This window comes from Sphaerodactylus townsendi, linkage group LG06 (assembly GCF_021028975.2).
Source record: "Sphaerodactylus townsendi isolate TG3544 linkage group LG06, MPM_Stown_v2.3, whole genome shotgun sequence".
In the NCBI taxonomy this organism is placed as follows: domain Eukaryota; kingdom Metazoa; phylum Chordata; class Lepidosauria; order Squamata; family Sphaerodactylidae; genus Sphaerodactylus; species Sphaerodactylus townsendi.
Window position 1 is genome coordinate 6,454,825 of NC_059430.1, and position 14,206 is coordinate 6,469,030.

At 49.0% G+C, this 14,206-nt stretch overlaps 1 protein-coding gene across 1 annotated transcript in view; it reads left to right on the forward strand.

Moving 5' to 3' along the window:
- The window catches only part of NRF1 (nuclear respiratory factor 1), a 110,808-nt gene that overhangs the window by 36,551 nt on the left and 60,051 nt on the right, over positions 1–14,206 (forward strand). Inside the window, exon 3 of the mRNA XM_048501466.1 lies at positions 13,940–14,066. Coding sequence (XP_048357423.1) covers positions 13,940–14,066 — 127 coding nt within the window. The remainder of the gene's footprint in view (positions 1–13,939; positions 14,067–14,206) is intronic.

Sequence of the window (14,206 nt, forward strand, 5' to 3'; positions counted from 1 at the left end):
GGCCTGAGGGCCACGTTTTAATCTCTGCCCTCCATCGCTTCCCCGGAGAAAGTTTTGCAGTTTCCCTGTTTTTGAAGATTCCCTGCAGACTCCCTCAACTGGAGCAGACCTGGGAGTGAGACTGCCCAACATAAGAACATAAGAACAAGCCAGCTGGATCAGACCAGAGTCCATCTAGTCCAGCACTCTGCTACTCGCAGTGGCCCACCAGGTGCCTTTGGGAGCTCACACGCAGGATGTGAAAGCAAGGGCCTTCTGCTGCTGCTGCTCCCAATCACCTGGTCTGCTAAGGCATTTGCAATCTGAGATCAAGGAGGATCAAGATAGGGAGCCAGAGATCGACTTCTCCTCCATCAATCTGTCCAAGCCCTTTTTAAAGCTATCCAGGTGAGTGGCCATCACCACCTCCTGTGGCAGCATATTCCAAACACCAATCACACGTTGCGTGAAGAAGTGTTTCCTTTTATTAGTCCTAATTCTTCCCCCCAGCATTTTCAATGTATGCCCCAAAGAAGGTGTCCTTGGCTGGACTGTGTTCCCACCGAGCACACCGGCTAGCATCATTTGTATCTGAGCTTGCCCAGTTTTCCATGTCCTGACCAGCGCCTGCTGACACAGTTTGCCCCCTGCTTTGAAAAGATGGTAACAATTTTGTGTCTGACCGTGTTAAAAAAAGGAGGACTGGTTTTGATTGGAAGGCATGGTGGCGTTCTTTTGCTCCACTTGAGTTGCTCCGTTTCTCTCCTTCCCTCTGAGACGCTGCAGAGGCATTCGTTTCCCCTGTACTCAGATGGTAGAAATAGTCAGGAAAACACCTGATTCTAAACTCGAAAGAATTTACAGAGACAGATAACCTTTAATGGCATAAGTTACAGAAGTTAAAATAGAATACAAAAATTAAAAGATAAAGTACAAGTCAAAATTAAGATTGTTCATTTATGATTGTGGTCGTTTGCTCAAGCATCCCTGGATTTGTTGTTTAATAGATCAACAGTCTTCTGCTGGTTTATCCAACTCAGTGGTGGCGAACCTATGGCACTCCAGATGTTCATGGACTACAATTCCCATCAGCCCCTGCCAGCATGGCCAATTGGCCATGCTGACAGGGGCTGATGGGAATTATAGTCCATGAACATCTGGAGTGCCATAGGTTCACCACCACGGCGGGAGCCCATCAGTAAGGTTGAGAGGAACTTTGTTCTGGCCCTGTTATGAAGGGGCAATAATATAGAACGTGATGTACAGTTTCTGCTGTTTCCAACATGCAGATGCAGAAACGTTCACTGTGAGGTATATTGGAGCCTCTCCCATCCCTCAGAACGGAAGGAAGCACATTGCATCTGGCCAATGTGATGGCACGTCGGTGCTCCGGATCAGAAAAACCGAATAAATATCTGGCCGCATGCCGTATGGCAGTGATGGTGAACCTTTTCGAGACCAAGTGCCCAAATTGCAACCAAAAACCCACTTATTTATCACAAAGTGCCAACATGGCAATTTAACCTGAATACTGAGGTTTTAGTTTAGAAAAAAAAAGTTGGCTCCGAGGCGTGCATTACTCAGGAGTAAGTTTGGTGGTAGTCGGTGGCTTTGCTTTGAAACAACCGTGTAACTCTTCCAACGGGTGAATCACGACCCTAGGAGGGTTTACTCAGAAGCAAGCTCCATTGCCAGCAACCGAGCTTACTCCCAGGTAAAGGATTATCTTTTGTTCTTTGCATGAAAATCAGTGTGGTTTAACAGCGCTTAACAGGGTTACCTACACTGCTTCCCCAAAAATAGGTCTTAGGTTTAATGCTAATAATCGAGTCCAATGGCCCAGGCCAGCCTAGATGTGTGTGGCGGGGGAGACTCTGTTTGCGCGTGCCCACAGAGAGGGCTCTGAGTGCCACCTCTGGCACCTGTGCCATAGGTTCGCCACCACTGCGTATGGGATGCCAAGCGAGAGGGGAGAGCAGAACTTTTTTACATGAGCCATCAGTTCCTGATGTTCTAATTCAAAAAGTATAGATTTTATAGCGGAGAACATCTCACTAGGAGGGAGCATGGCTATAACCTCCGGAGGTAGGCCCAAGGCACGGAGCTTAACTCAAAGAACGATTCATGTTTCAAGTTGTCAGCCATAGCAAATGTCATTGTTTGAGCTGCTCTTTCTTCTGAATGCAGACTTTATCTTTAATTGAAAATCACCCTGTATGATGGGGTCCCCGCTCGGGTAATAAGCGCCGCAGCCCCCATCAAGACCTTCCCTTGTGCCAGTCAAGGGTTTTTTAGAAAGTGGGAGGGGCCAGGTAGGGCTTTTACCCAGCAAGCCTCCTGATTGGCCACTGGATGTTTGGTCGGCTGTGCAAATTTTTATTTCACATTATTTAATGGCACTACGATTGACTGTTGTTGGCGTTGCTGTATAATTTTAATCGATTCATTGTATGGAGGAACAGTGATGTAAGCTACCCTAAGCCAGTGGTGGGATCCAAAAATTTTAGTAACAGGTTCCCATGGTGGTGGGATTCAAACTGTATGGTACAGTAGCACCAATGGAATTTCTGGGTACGGGGCAGCGCGACGGGGGCGTGAAAGTCCGGAAGGCATCTCCGGAGGCGGGCAATGTGGCAACGACGCGAAAGCCGGGCCGGCATCGCTTCTCGGTCCTTGGGCAGGAAACAAATGCACGCAGGCGCAGGCTGCCACGCTACATTGCCCGCATGTAGCCTTGCCTCTACGGGATGACTGCTTCCGAAGTTCTGCAGCACTACTCGCCGGAAAGGAGGGGTGTAACTAAGGCAAAAATCAGGTGGCAAAATCACCAATTAGTAACCCCCTCTTGGCACACACAAATAATTAGTAACCTACTCTCGGGAACCTGTGAGAACCTGCTGGATCCCACCTCTGCCCTAAGCCCAGGCAAATGGGTGGGGGGACCAGTCTAATAATCCAATAAATCAGTCAATTGAAAACATTGTTTTGACTGCAGCCACCACCACAGCGCATGGATCCGTGGCCACCATTTTGTGACTAGCTCCGCCTCCTTTGTCATCCATTTTGTAGCAGCCATTCTGTGGTTGTGCCCACCGTCATGTGTCATAGTTCCAACAGTACCCACTGACTTTAAGAGCTCAGGGACCCCTGATGTCTGACATGATCCCCATAGCCTCTGGAGGAGATCCATCTAAATTCATAAACAAGTGCTCTCTCTCAAAATTTGCTTTGAAGTGTTCCAAAGAAGAACAAAGTTAAGTGCTAGTGGAGAGCGCTGCATTTCCCTCAGCGAGACTTGTCCCTCAGCAGGAGCTCTGATGCAAGACCCACACTAATATACACATTTCCCTGGGCCTGCTGTTGCAACGTGTTGCCGAGTCTTGCTCGACACAGTTAAGCGTCCTCAGAATAATGCCAGCGGTGCCTCTGTGCGGGTTTGCAGTCCCAGGGCTCCTGGAATGTGTGCTGCGTGCAGCACAAAACGTTATAATGGACCAAGATATTCTTCAGCACGATTTGAATGCCTCCCATTTTCAGGTTTCTCGCGCTTCTCACTGTTTGGTGCCTTTCTATCTTGCCTTTGAACGAAAAGCCCCAGGAGCAGCTTGCAAAGTGCTGAAAGGAAAGGAAACAGTGACCTATGAAACCGTACAAAATCAATAAACACATGCCAACTGCGGGAGAACAGCTGTGTCAAAGTAACAGCAGAATTACTCTCATTTCTGCGTTAAGCACATGAGAAGAGGTTGTGTTGTGCCTAGTGTGTAATTATTTTTTTAAAATTTAATTTAAGCAGCCCAAATAGAGCTTGAAAGCGAAGAGCTTGAAAGCTAAGCAGAGCTTGAAAGCTAAGCAGGGGTGGGGTGGTTAGTAAGCATAAGCATTTATTGTCATTGTGCACGCACAACGAAATTTACAGCAGCATTCCTTGATGCACACAATTTCAGACTCATACATCATCATCCTCCACCCATCCCTACACAGCCCCAAGCACATCAACACGAAGCCGCGGAGTTCAGCATCACCACAGCTCTAGAGTAGAAGCTGTCTCTGAGCCTCTTTGTCCTAGTTTTGATAGACCTGTATCGTCTGCCGGATGGCAACAGTTCAAAAAGAGAGTGTGCTGGATGAGACGGGTCTCTCCGAATATTTTGGGCTTTCTTTAGGCTTCGGGAATTATAGAGTTCTTCCAAGGAGGGGAGAGGGCAGCCGATAATCCTCTGTGCAGTAGTGATCACCCTTTGGAGCGCCTTCCTATCTGCCACTGTGCAACTGGAGAACCATACACAGATGCAGTAGGTTAAGACACTCTCTATAGCACAGTGGTAAAAGGACACCAGGAGTTTTCCATTCAGTTGTTGTTTCCTTAAACGTCTCAGATAGTACAGTCTTTGCTGGGCCTTCTTAACCACCGCGACAGTCTGTACGCCCCAGGTCAAGTCCTTGAATAGGAGGCCACCAAGGAAGGCTCAGGTTGTTCTGCAGAGAAAGGCAGTGGCAAACCACCTCTGAATGTCTCCTTCCTTGACCTGTCTGGCCCAGGGTAGCCCAGTCTCAGAAGTCAAGCAGGGCCAGTCATGGTTAGTACTTGGGTGGGAAACCATAAGGGAAGGCTGGGGTTGCAGTGTAGATGCCAAACCACCTCCGAATGTCCCTTGCCTTGCCTTGGATGGTCCAGGCTGGCCCGATCTCAACAGATCTCAGAAGCTAAACAGGGTCAATTGTGGTTAGTACTTGGATAAGAGGTCAACAAGGAAGTCTGAGGTTGCTGTCCTGAGGCAAGCAATGGCAAAACCACCTCTGCTGACGTTTCGCCTGCATCTGTGGCTGGCATCTTCAGAGGAGAGAATGCTGCTAGAACACGGCCATACAGCCTGGAAACCACACAGCACCCCGGTGGTAAAATTCCTCCCTAGCAGTCTCTGTGCAAGGGTCTGTTACTCCAGTCAATAACTGAGACTCAGGAAAGGTTCAAGAGCTTTATTGAACTGTGTCAGGACCTTGACTGCAGAATGCCAGAGCTGGCGCTCAGGCTTTAACATATATATATCTTCAAACCACCTCTGCTCATCTGTTGCCTGGAATGCCCCATGGAGGGGGTCTCCAGGAGCCAGTTACGACTCAACGGCACGTTCTTTTTTATTAATCTGAATTTAAAACCTGCAAAATAAAAAGACCCAAGTAACCCCCTCCCCCTAAAAACAAAAGACCGGCTGCCTAGTCCCCTTTAAACGACCTAGGAAGTAAAATGGTCTTGCAGCAGCTCCTAAAAGCAAGGGACGACTCCAGTGGTGGGATTCAAATAAGCACCGTGTTAACAACCGGTTCTGCCAAAGTGGTGCGAACCGGCTGAATCCCACCACTGGACGACTCCCTCTTCACCTCTTCAGGGAGCAGGTTCCATATGTCAAGAGCTACAGTAGAAAAGGTACAGTCAATACCAGGTGGGGCTCACCTTATCCAGTGAAACAACCAGAAGGTGGCGCCCTGAGGATTGTCGTTCGCTCATATGGAAAAAGATGGTCCTTTGCCTGTTTTCCTAGGCTAGGGAAGGGCTTTGAAGTTCATAACCAGGGTCTTGGACCGAACTTGGAGACCACCTGGCAGTCAACACAGCTGTCTCAAAATAGGCCAGATGTGTTCCCGTTGGCTAGCTTCTGACAATCACTGAGCTGCCACATTGTGAACTCGCTTCAGTCTCCAGGTGGTCTTTAAGGTTGGCACATTACTATAATCCTACTTCAAGGCCACCACTGCATGGATTGACATGGCCGGGCTGGCTGAGTCTGAGAAAGTAAAGAGTCGGCGAACCAGGTTCAGCTAGACCAGTGATGGCGAACCTTTTCGAGACTGAGTGCCCAAATTGCAACCCAAAACCCACTTATTTATCGCAAAGCGCCAACACAGCAATGTAACCTGAATGCTGAGGTTTCAGTTTAGAAAAAAACGGTTGGCTCCAAGGCGTGCGTTACTCAGGAGTAAGCTTAGTGAAGCAACTGTGCAACGCTTCAAATGGGTGAATCACGATCCTAGGAGGGTTTACTCAGAAGCAAGCCCCATTGCCAGCAACCGAGCTTACTCCCAGGTAAAGGATCATGCCCAGACCAGCCTAGATGTGTGTGTGCGAGTGCCCCCTCCCACATGATGAACTCTGTGTGCGAGTGCCCACAGAGAGGGTTCTAAGTGCCACCTCTGGCACCCGTGCCATAGGTTCGCCATCACTGAGCTAGACGGAGGCATTCCTGGCCATTAAACCACCCTGATTTTCAGAGTTCAAGACTGAGTCTGTGAGCACCCCAAGTTATTTTTATTTTATATTGTTCAATTTTCATTGAACCCTTTCTCTACCATGGTTGGGCTCAGAGCATCTAACATCAGAAATACAGGCATTCATTAAATAGAGTACCATTCAATCAATCAGTTCTATTGTGGTCAAAGACCAGAAATTATTAAATACGGAGTATAAAAACCACAATGTACAATTTCCAAATAAACATTTGGGAACCTTATGTAAAACTGTAAGAATTCTTTACGAATTCAAAATGTAAAAACCACAAGATAAAATCAGATCTCAAAACTAATAGCACAAGTTATGTTTAAAACTGAAATATAAAATCCAAATATAATCCAAATAGCCTACTACTGTTCTGTGTTTAAATTACCCTGTTTATATCTACATCTTTTAAGAAGAAGAAGAAGTGTTTGGATTTACATCCCCCCTTTCTCTCCTGTAGGAGACTCAAAGGGGCTTACAATCTCCTTGCCCTCCCCCCCTCATAACAAACACCCTGTGAGGTGGGTGGGGCTGAGAGAGCTCCGAGAAGCTGTGACTAGCCCAAGGTCACCCAGCTGGCGTGTGTGGGAGTGTACAGGCTAATCTGAATTCCCCAGAGAAGCCTCCACAGCTCAGGCGGCAGAGCTGGGAATCAAACCTGGTTCCTCCAGATTACATACATGAGCTCTTAACCTCCTATGCAACTGCTGCTCTCACATATATATTTTGCAGCACATCTCTCTCTCTCTCTCTCTCTCTCTCTCTCTCTCTCTCTCTCTCTCTTTTTTCAAACATTGCCCTTTCGGGTGTTCCCCTCTCCCCCCTGCTCTCACAGTTAGTTGCATAAGAAAAGAGCAGTGTTAAAACAGCATTGTTCTGTGTTCTGGCTCAAGGACTCGATAGGGCTCATTCTGGCCTCTGGGATGGGGGAGGAATGAGGCATTCATATTTCGCTAGTTTACAAGCAGCAATAGAAACAGGACGGACCATCAGGCTGCAGATAACAGCAGATGCAGGTGTGATCTCAGCACCAGCCCGTTGATGCCAGGCTGGGCGGAGCCTGGCCTGACGCTCTGTGACCTGGACCTCTCCCCCCCAAAAAGAGGGGTCAACCAGGACCACACTCAAAACTCCTGACTAAGGCACATCCTTAAAATGTTACGTAAACCAAGGCATCAGTAACCATAACATAACATGGAATAACAGAGCAACAACAGTTAGCCATGTGTCTGACGGGCCTCAAGCAGAGCCAGGATTTTTTTGGCCCTGGCCCCAGCCTATCTAAGGAGGCCCGGGCCCTGCAGGATCTATTATAGTTCCGCAGGGCCTGTAAGACGGAGCTGTTCCACCAGGCCGATAGGTGAGGCAGCTACGGTTAACATCTGGAGGCCTTCCCTGCCAACAAACTTTTCCCAACTTCGAATCAACTGTTGACCATCAATCTGCTCCTTGATGTATAGGTAAGGTGACCAGATGGTTACCTTGTGAACCTGGGACAGGGATAGGCGGCTGCGCACGCGCACAGCTGCAGTAGCGCACGGCCTTCTGGGGCGCTGCCATTTCGGCGAGAAACGGCAGCGCCCCAGAGGCCTCGCGCGGGGGAGGCTGCCGCACTGCCTTGTGCCCCAGAAGGCAGTGTGGCAGCCTCCCAAAAATCGGGAAAATGGAAAGAACCCGTGGGACGCGGTACAAATTGTGCAAAGGCGGGACTGTCCTGCCAAAAGCGGGACGGCTGGTCAGCCTATGTATAGGTTCCAATCTAGTGACAATCTGGAATTTATCGCCACTTGAGATCCGTATGATTAATAAGATTTAAATGTTTCATTGTTTTATAATTGTTGTTTGCCACCCCAAACCCAAAAGGCGAGGGTTGGGATATTAAGGCCAATAATAATGATAATAATAACAAAACTAATAATCACACGTTAATGGAAACCAAAATAGAGCCCAGTTAGCATAAACTCACAACAAAAGATCAGCCTGCAAAACGAGAACAAAATGTAGGGTCAAAAAGAACATCACACTTGCCTCAAATAGTGCTTGCCCAGTAGTTTTGGAGGCATGAGCTTTTGAGACTCAAAAGCACCCTTAATCAAATACCCGGCACAGAGTGCATTGCTGTAAACCAGTTCGAGTCTGTACAAGGCCAGGCCAGTCTGGTAGAGAACCCGGTAGCCACTTGGGGCACCAAAGCCCCGACCCGCTCAGAGTAAATCCTGGGCCTTGCCTCTCTTTTCAAACCAGCCTTCCTGCCAGAGCTGGGAAGTTGTTTTGGAAACAAACCAGAGCTGAGATTTCCAGAAATCTGCAGCATGGGCTGTATTTGGTGCTTAAAACATTTACCCCTTGTCTGGAGTCATGGCCTTGTGGCTGGGGCGTTATTTCTTTTTCTTAATGATATAATTGGCTGCATCCACCCTCCACCCCCCAATCCTTCTAAAAGGGAGGGAATCAATTCCCACCACTGAAGCATGAGGGCTGGGGCTTATTTGTGTGTGCAGGTTTGCATGCAGGTTGTCTTCACCGTTTGCATGCAGTTTGCATAAACGTGATGGGAGTTGGCCACTGCTTGCAAGGGAGGGGCTGCCTTGCCTTCCTTCCTTCCTGCACTATGAGTGCCATCCTAAACAGCTGCACTGTTTTGAAGCCCTTGAATGGACCTAGAACAGGGGTGGGCAATTATTTTTTCCATGGGGCCGCATAAGAAACAGAAAATATTGTGGAGGGCCGGGCCAAAAGGCTGAACTCAATTCTGCATTATAGGGGCTGATAAGTGACAGACGGGTGCACAGATCAACTTGGAATCAGTAGCAACAGTTCTGCATACCACACTACTTGGCACAAAGAATCATAGGCTTAACCTACCTGCATAGTTGTCCACTGTGACAATCAAGCAAGTGGGGAGACTTAAGTCCCTTGACCTACTTTTTTCATCGACTGGCGCTTTTGAAAGCCCCGCAGAAGCAGGAAGCCAAGGCAACCGGCTTCTGCGGGGCTTTCAAAGGCGCCTCGCTCCCCAGCATAGCAGGGGGACGAGGCGCTTTTGAAAGCCCCACAGAAGCCGGCAGCCAAGGCAACCGCCTTCTGTGGGGCTTTCAAAGGAGGGGATCGCCCCAGAAGCCACTGCATGAGGGGGGGAGGGGGAGGGTTAGTGTGAGCAGCGTGGTTCTAAACAGGTCCTCTTAAGCCAGGGCCAAGTCTGTCATAAGGGCCAGTCAGGGTCATCCAGCGGGCCGGATATGGCCCCCGGGCCGTATAATGCCCAGGTCTGACCTAGAAGCTTGTATCCCTGTTTAGGATGGTGCTGTTCACAGTGCCCACCATCCTGCGCAGAGTCACTCTGGCCTAAATCAGCATGGTGTAGTAGTGGCTAAGAGCAGGTGGACTCTAATCCGGAGAACTGGGTTTGATTCACCGCTCCTCCACATGAGCTGAACCGAATTTGTTTCCCCGTGCCTACATTCTTGCTGGGTGACCTTGGGCTAGTAATGGTTCTCTCAGAACTCTCTCAGCCCCCGCCTGTCACAAGGTGTCTGTTGTGGGGAGACGAAGGGAAACCTGTCACAAGGTGTCTGTTGTGGGGAGAGGAAGGGAAGGAGTTGTAAGGCGCCTTGAGTCTCCTTACAGCAGAGAAAGCTGCGGTATGAATCCAAAGTCGTCTTCTAAGTTCAGTAGGTTAGAATAGCCTGAGCAACTCGAAACAGAAATAACAAGAGTTGGTTTTTATACATTGTTTTTCTCTACCTTTAAACAGTCTCAATGTGGCTTTAAAATGCCTTCCCTACCTCTCCCCATAGCAGGCACTTTGTGAGATAGTGGTCTGGGAGAGAACTGTGACTGGACCAAGGTCATGCAGCAGGCTTCATGTGGAGGAGTGACAAGTCAAACCTGGTTCTCCAGATTAGTCTGTCGCGGTTGTGGAAGAGCAGGGAATCGAACCCAGTTTTAGATTAGATTAGATAAGATTAGATATTTAATTTATACACCGCCCTCCCCGGAGGGCTCAGGGCAGTGCACAACATAACAAATAACAATAATACATAAGAACATAAGAACTAGCCTGCTGGATCAGACCAGAGTCCATCTAGTCCAGCTCTCTGCTACTCGCAGTGGCCCACCAGGTGCCTTTGGGAGCTCACATGCAGGAGGTGAAAGCAATGGCCTTCTGCTGCTGCCGCTGCTCCCGAGCACCTGGTCTGCTAAGGCATTTGCAATCTCAGATCAAGGAGGATCCAGATTGGTAGCCATAGATCGACTTCTCCTCCATAAATCTGTCCAAGCCCTTTTTAAAGCTAAAATTCAATAGGACTAAATACAATAGGACTAAATACAATACAATAGGACTAAACATAAGAACAAATCCAGTACAATAGGGTACTGGATTTTTTCCAGATTATTTTCCAGATTAAAGTCTGCTGTTCATGTGAAGGAGTGGGGGAATCGAACCCATTTTTCCAGATTAGAGTTCACCACTCATGTGGAGGAGCAGGGAATCGATCCTGGGTTTTTCAGATTAGAGTCTGCCCCTATTAACCGCTGCACAACCCTACCTCTTACTGTTCTGAACTGTTACTGCAATCAGCTCCTGGTAAATCGGAGTCGCTGTTGACAGGGTAAAGATAAGAACATTCAAGGCTCAAGCGGCTTCCAAAAGAGACGGCAACCGTTGGCAAGACCCGGGAGCACTTGATGCAGCTCTCTGTCATCCTGGGAGAAGAGTTCATGGAAACAGACCCATTCATGTAAACAGACCCAAGAGAGCTGGGTCTGGTGGCCATGCTGGAGAAACTTAGCAGCTTGCAAATGAGTCACACCTGCAGTGCCCTGTAGCTCTTGACGAATGTAAAGAAGAGCCCTGCTGGATCAGACCTGTGGTCCATCTGGTGCAATTTCTTGTTTGCCACCATGGAACATTAGAAGAAGAAGAAGAAGAGTTTGGATTTATATCCCCCCTTTCTCTCCTGTGGGAGACTCAAAGGGGCTGACAATCTCCTTGCCCTTCCCCCCTCACAACAAACACCCTGTGAGGTAGGTGGGGCTGAGAGAGCTCCGAGAAGCTGTGACTAGCCCAAGGTCACCCAGCTGGCGTGTGTGGGAGTGCCCAGGCTAATCTGAATTCCCCAGATAAGCCTCCACAGCTCAGGTGGCAGAGCGAGGAATCAAACCCGGTTCCTCCAGATTAGATACACGAGCTCTTAACATCCTACGCCACTGCTGCTCACTGCTGGATCAGACCTGCTGGATCAGACCTGTGGTCCATCTGGTGCAACTTCTTGTTTGCCACCATGGAACATTAACTGGGAAGGGCGCAGAGGCCGAAGCCTTCTTCTTTTTAAATTGCAACAGGCATCCAGAAATTCACTGTTGCTAAATGTAGAGCTTCCCTTTAGCTCCGGTGACTTATTGCGATCGTTGAACTCCTTGAATCTGTGACTGTCGCTGCGCCCTGTAGAAGTGACTTCTATAAGTCGATTTTGTGCTGTGAGGAAGAAGTCCTGACTTTTGCCCACTGCCCGTCAGTCTCACGAGGCAGGAATCTCCAGCCTCTTTGAGCCCACGGGCCCCTGTGGAGTTCTGATGCAGTGTGGTAGGCACAGCCACAAAATGGCTTCTGCAGGAGGCAAAGCCATTCATGAAATAGCTGCAGCTGCTTCTGTTCAGGCACATAATGAAGATCCTTGTGCTGTGGTGGCTGCTGCCACGAAAGCAATGTTTTTAGAAGTCTAATTTCCAAGGGTGTGTTAGAAGCCTTGATGGGCAGAAGCCTCATCCTTACAACAACCACCCTGCTACGTAGATCGGTATAATTAATCTTTTATTACAGTTTGGGGGGCGGGGGGAAATAACTGAGAAATGTGACTTGCCTAAGATGGCCTGCTGAGTTTGAGACAGAAGAAGAATTTGAGTGCAGGACTTCCTGGTTCATAGCTGAATGTCTCTGCTAACCTAGAGAGCCAGCTAATAGTAAAGGTGAAGTTTGCAAAAGCAGGTGGGAATTCTAATCTGAGGGAACTGCAGGGTTTGAAGTTCCCCACTCCCTCTCCACCCTCAGTGGCAGGAGGCTTATCACAGTGAGTGAACCAGGTACCGCTTGCTCCTAAGCATTTTGCAACTGGGTGACCTTGGGCCAGTCCCAGTTCTCTCCGAACTCTCTCAGCCCCACTTGCCTCACAACACGTCTGTTGTGGAGAGAGGGAGAAAGGGAAAGGAGCTTCTAAGCCATCTTGAGTCACCTTACCGGAGAGAAAGGGGGGGGGGTATAAGTCCAAACTCTTCTTCTTCCAGCTCTTTTTATCCAAGATATTTATTAGGGGAACCCCTACATTCATGGGTAATGCCTTGCTGGTGCAGAGAGGGCTGGGGGTGGGGTTTACGTGAGACCCATCCTGATAGGCCAGTGATGGCGAAGACAGCACACTGAGACCGAGGTGCCACAAATTGCAGACTCAAAACCCACTTATTTATCGCAAAGTGCCAATATGGCAATTTAACCTGAATACTGAGGTTTTCGTTTAGAAAGAACGGTTGGCTCCGAGGTGTGTGTTACTCAGGAGTAAGCTTGGTGGTAGTTGGTGGCTTTGCTTTGAAGCAACCGTGCAACTCTTCCAATGGGTGAATCACGACCCTAGGAGGGTTTACTCAGAAGCAAGCCACATTTGCACCAGCAACGGAACCAGGCTTTACTCCCAGGTAAAAAGGAATCATGCTTTAGTTCTTAGCATGAGAAATCGAGTGCTGGAGTTTTAGCGCGAACAGCGCTTAACAGGGTTACCTACACTGCTTCCCCAAAACTAGGTCTTAGGTTTAATGCTAATAATTGAGCCCAGCAGCCCAGACCAGCCTAGATGTGGGGGGGGGGGGGCACACACACTCTGCAGCGTAAGCCCACCAGAGGAGGGAAGACTGCTCTTAATAATGCGGCGTGCCCTGAAGAACATCTGGAGTGCCACACTCAAAAGCACGCCGATGCGCCCATAGGTTCGCCACCACTGTGATAGGCTAAATAAGCCCTTGTTGTGTAGGTAGACAGAGCCTGCGGGCAGCTGTGTTGGTGCCAAGCAGAATTGAAAAATATAAGCAAAAGCCACACAATACCTTTTATTGGGACCAATTAAATGGATGATGCAAGAACAATGTAAAACCGGCAGCCGGTTCCCAATGAATATCTTTTGGCGGAAGCTGGATATTACCAAAACAGAACTAGAGAGGAACGGGGGCGGGCGGAGGGCAGATGTCTGAGGTTGTGGTTTGAGACCTTGTCTTGTCAGCATCCTGGACAAAGTGCTGACCCGACCGGGCAGATTTAAAAGGGTGGCTGGTGTCGGGTTGCACCCCTGGCATTCTGGGAGCGAGCAGCCAAAAACCAATTCTGTTCTTTGGAGAAGCACAGCGACATCTTTCCTCTTAGCAGACGAGAGCTAGAAGCAGCTGCCTTCAGACTGGATCGTGGGTTTGAAAAACCTCAGGGGGTCGTCAAAGCAAGCAGTCTTTTCGGGCTCGAGTGAAGCTAACGTGCTTTGGCAGCTGCTGACCGTGCTTGTGTGTGCTTGCAAATTTTTTCTAACCCTAGCAATATCAACCCCTGTTGTAGGCCTGGTCAGGAGACGACAGGAGTTAGGCTGGGCTCTTCTTCCAGTGAACCAGCATTTGTGCTTTCTAACCGTTCTCTTTGCTCTCCTGCTGCAGAAAACTCCGGGCCACGCTGGACGAATACACCACCCGTGTGGGGCAGCAAGCCATTGTTCTGTGCATCTCGCCCTCCAAACCCAACCCTGTGTTTAAAGTGTTTGGCGCAGCACCCCTGGAGAACGTGGTAAGCGTCTTTCAACCCCTTGGCCCCTGGTATCTGGAGGATTTATTCCCCTACAATGAATAACTGCAGCCCACGTCCTTCCAAGTTCCCTTTGCACATCGCCCAGCTCAGAAATGAGGGGATCCACCGTCCCATGGCAA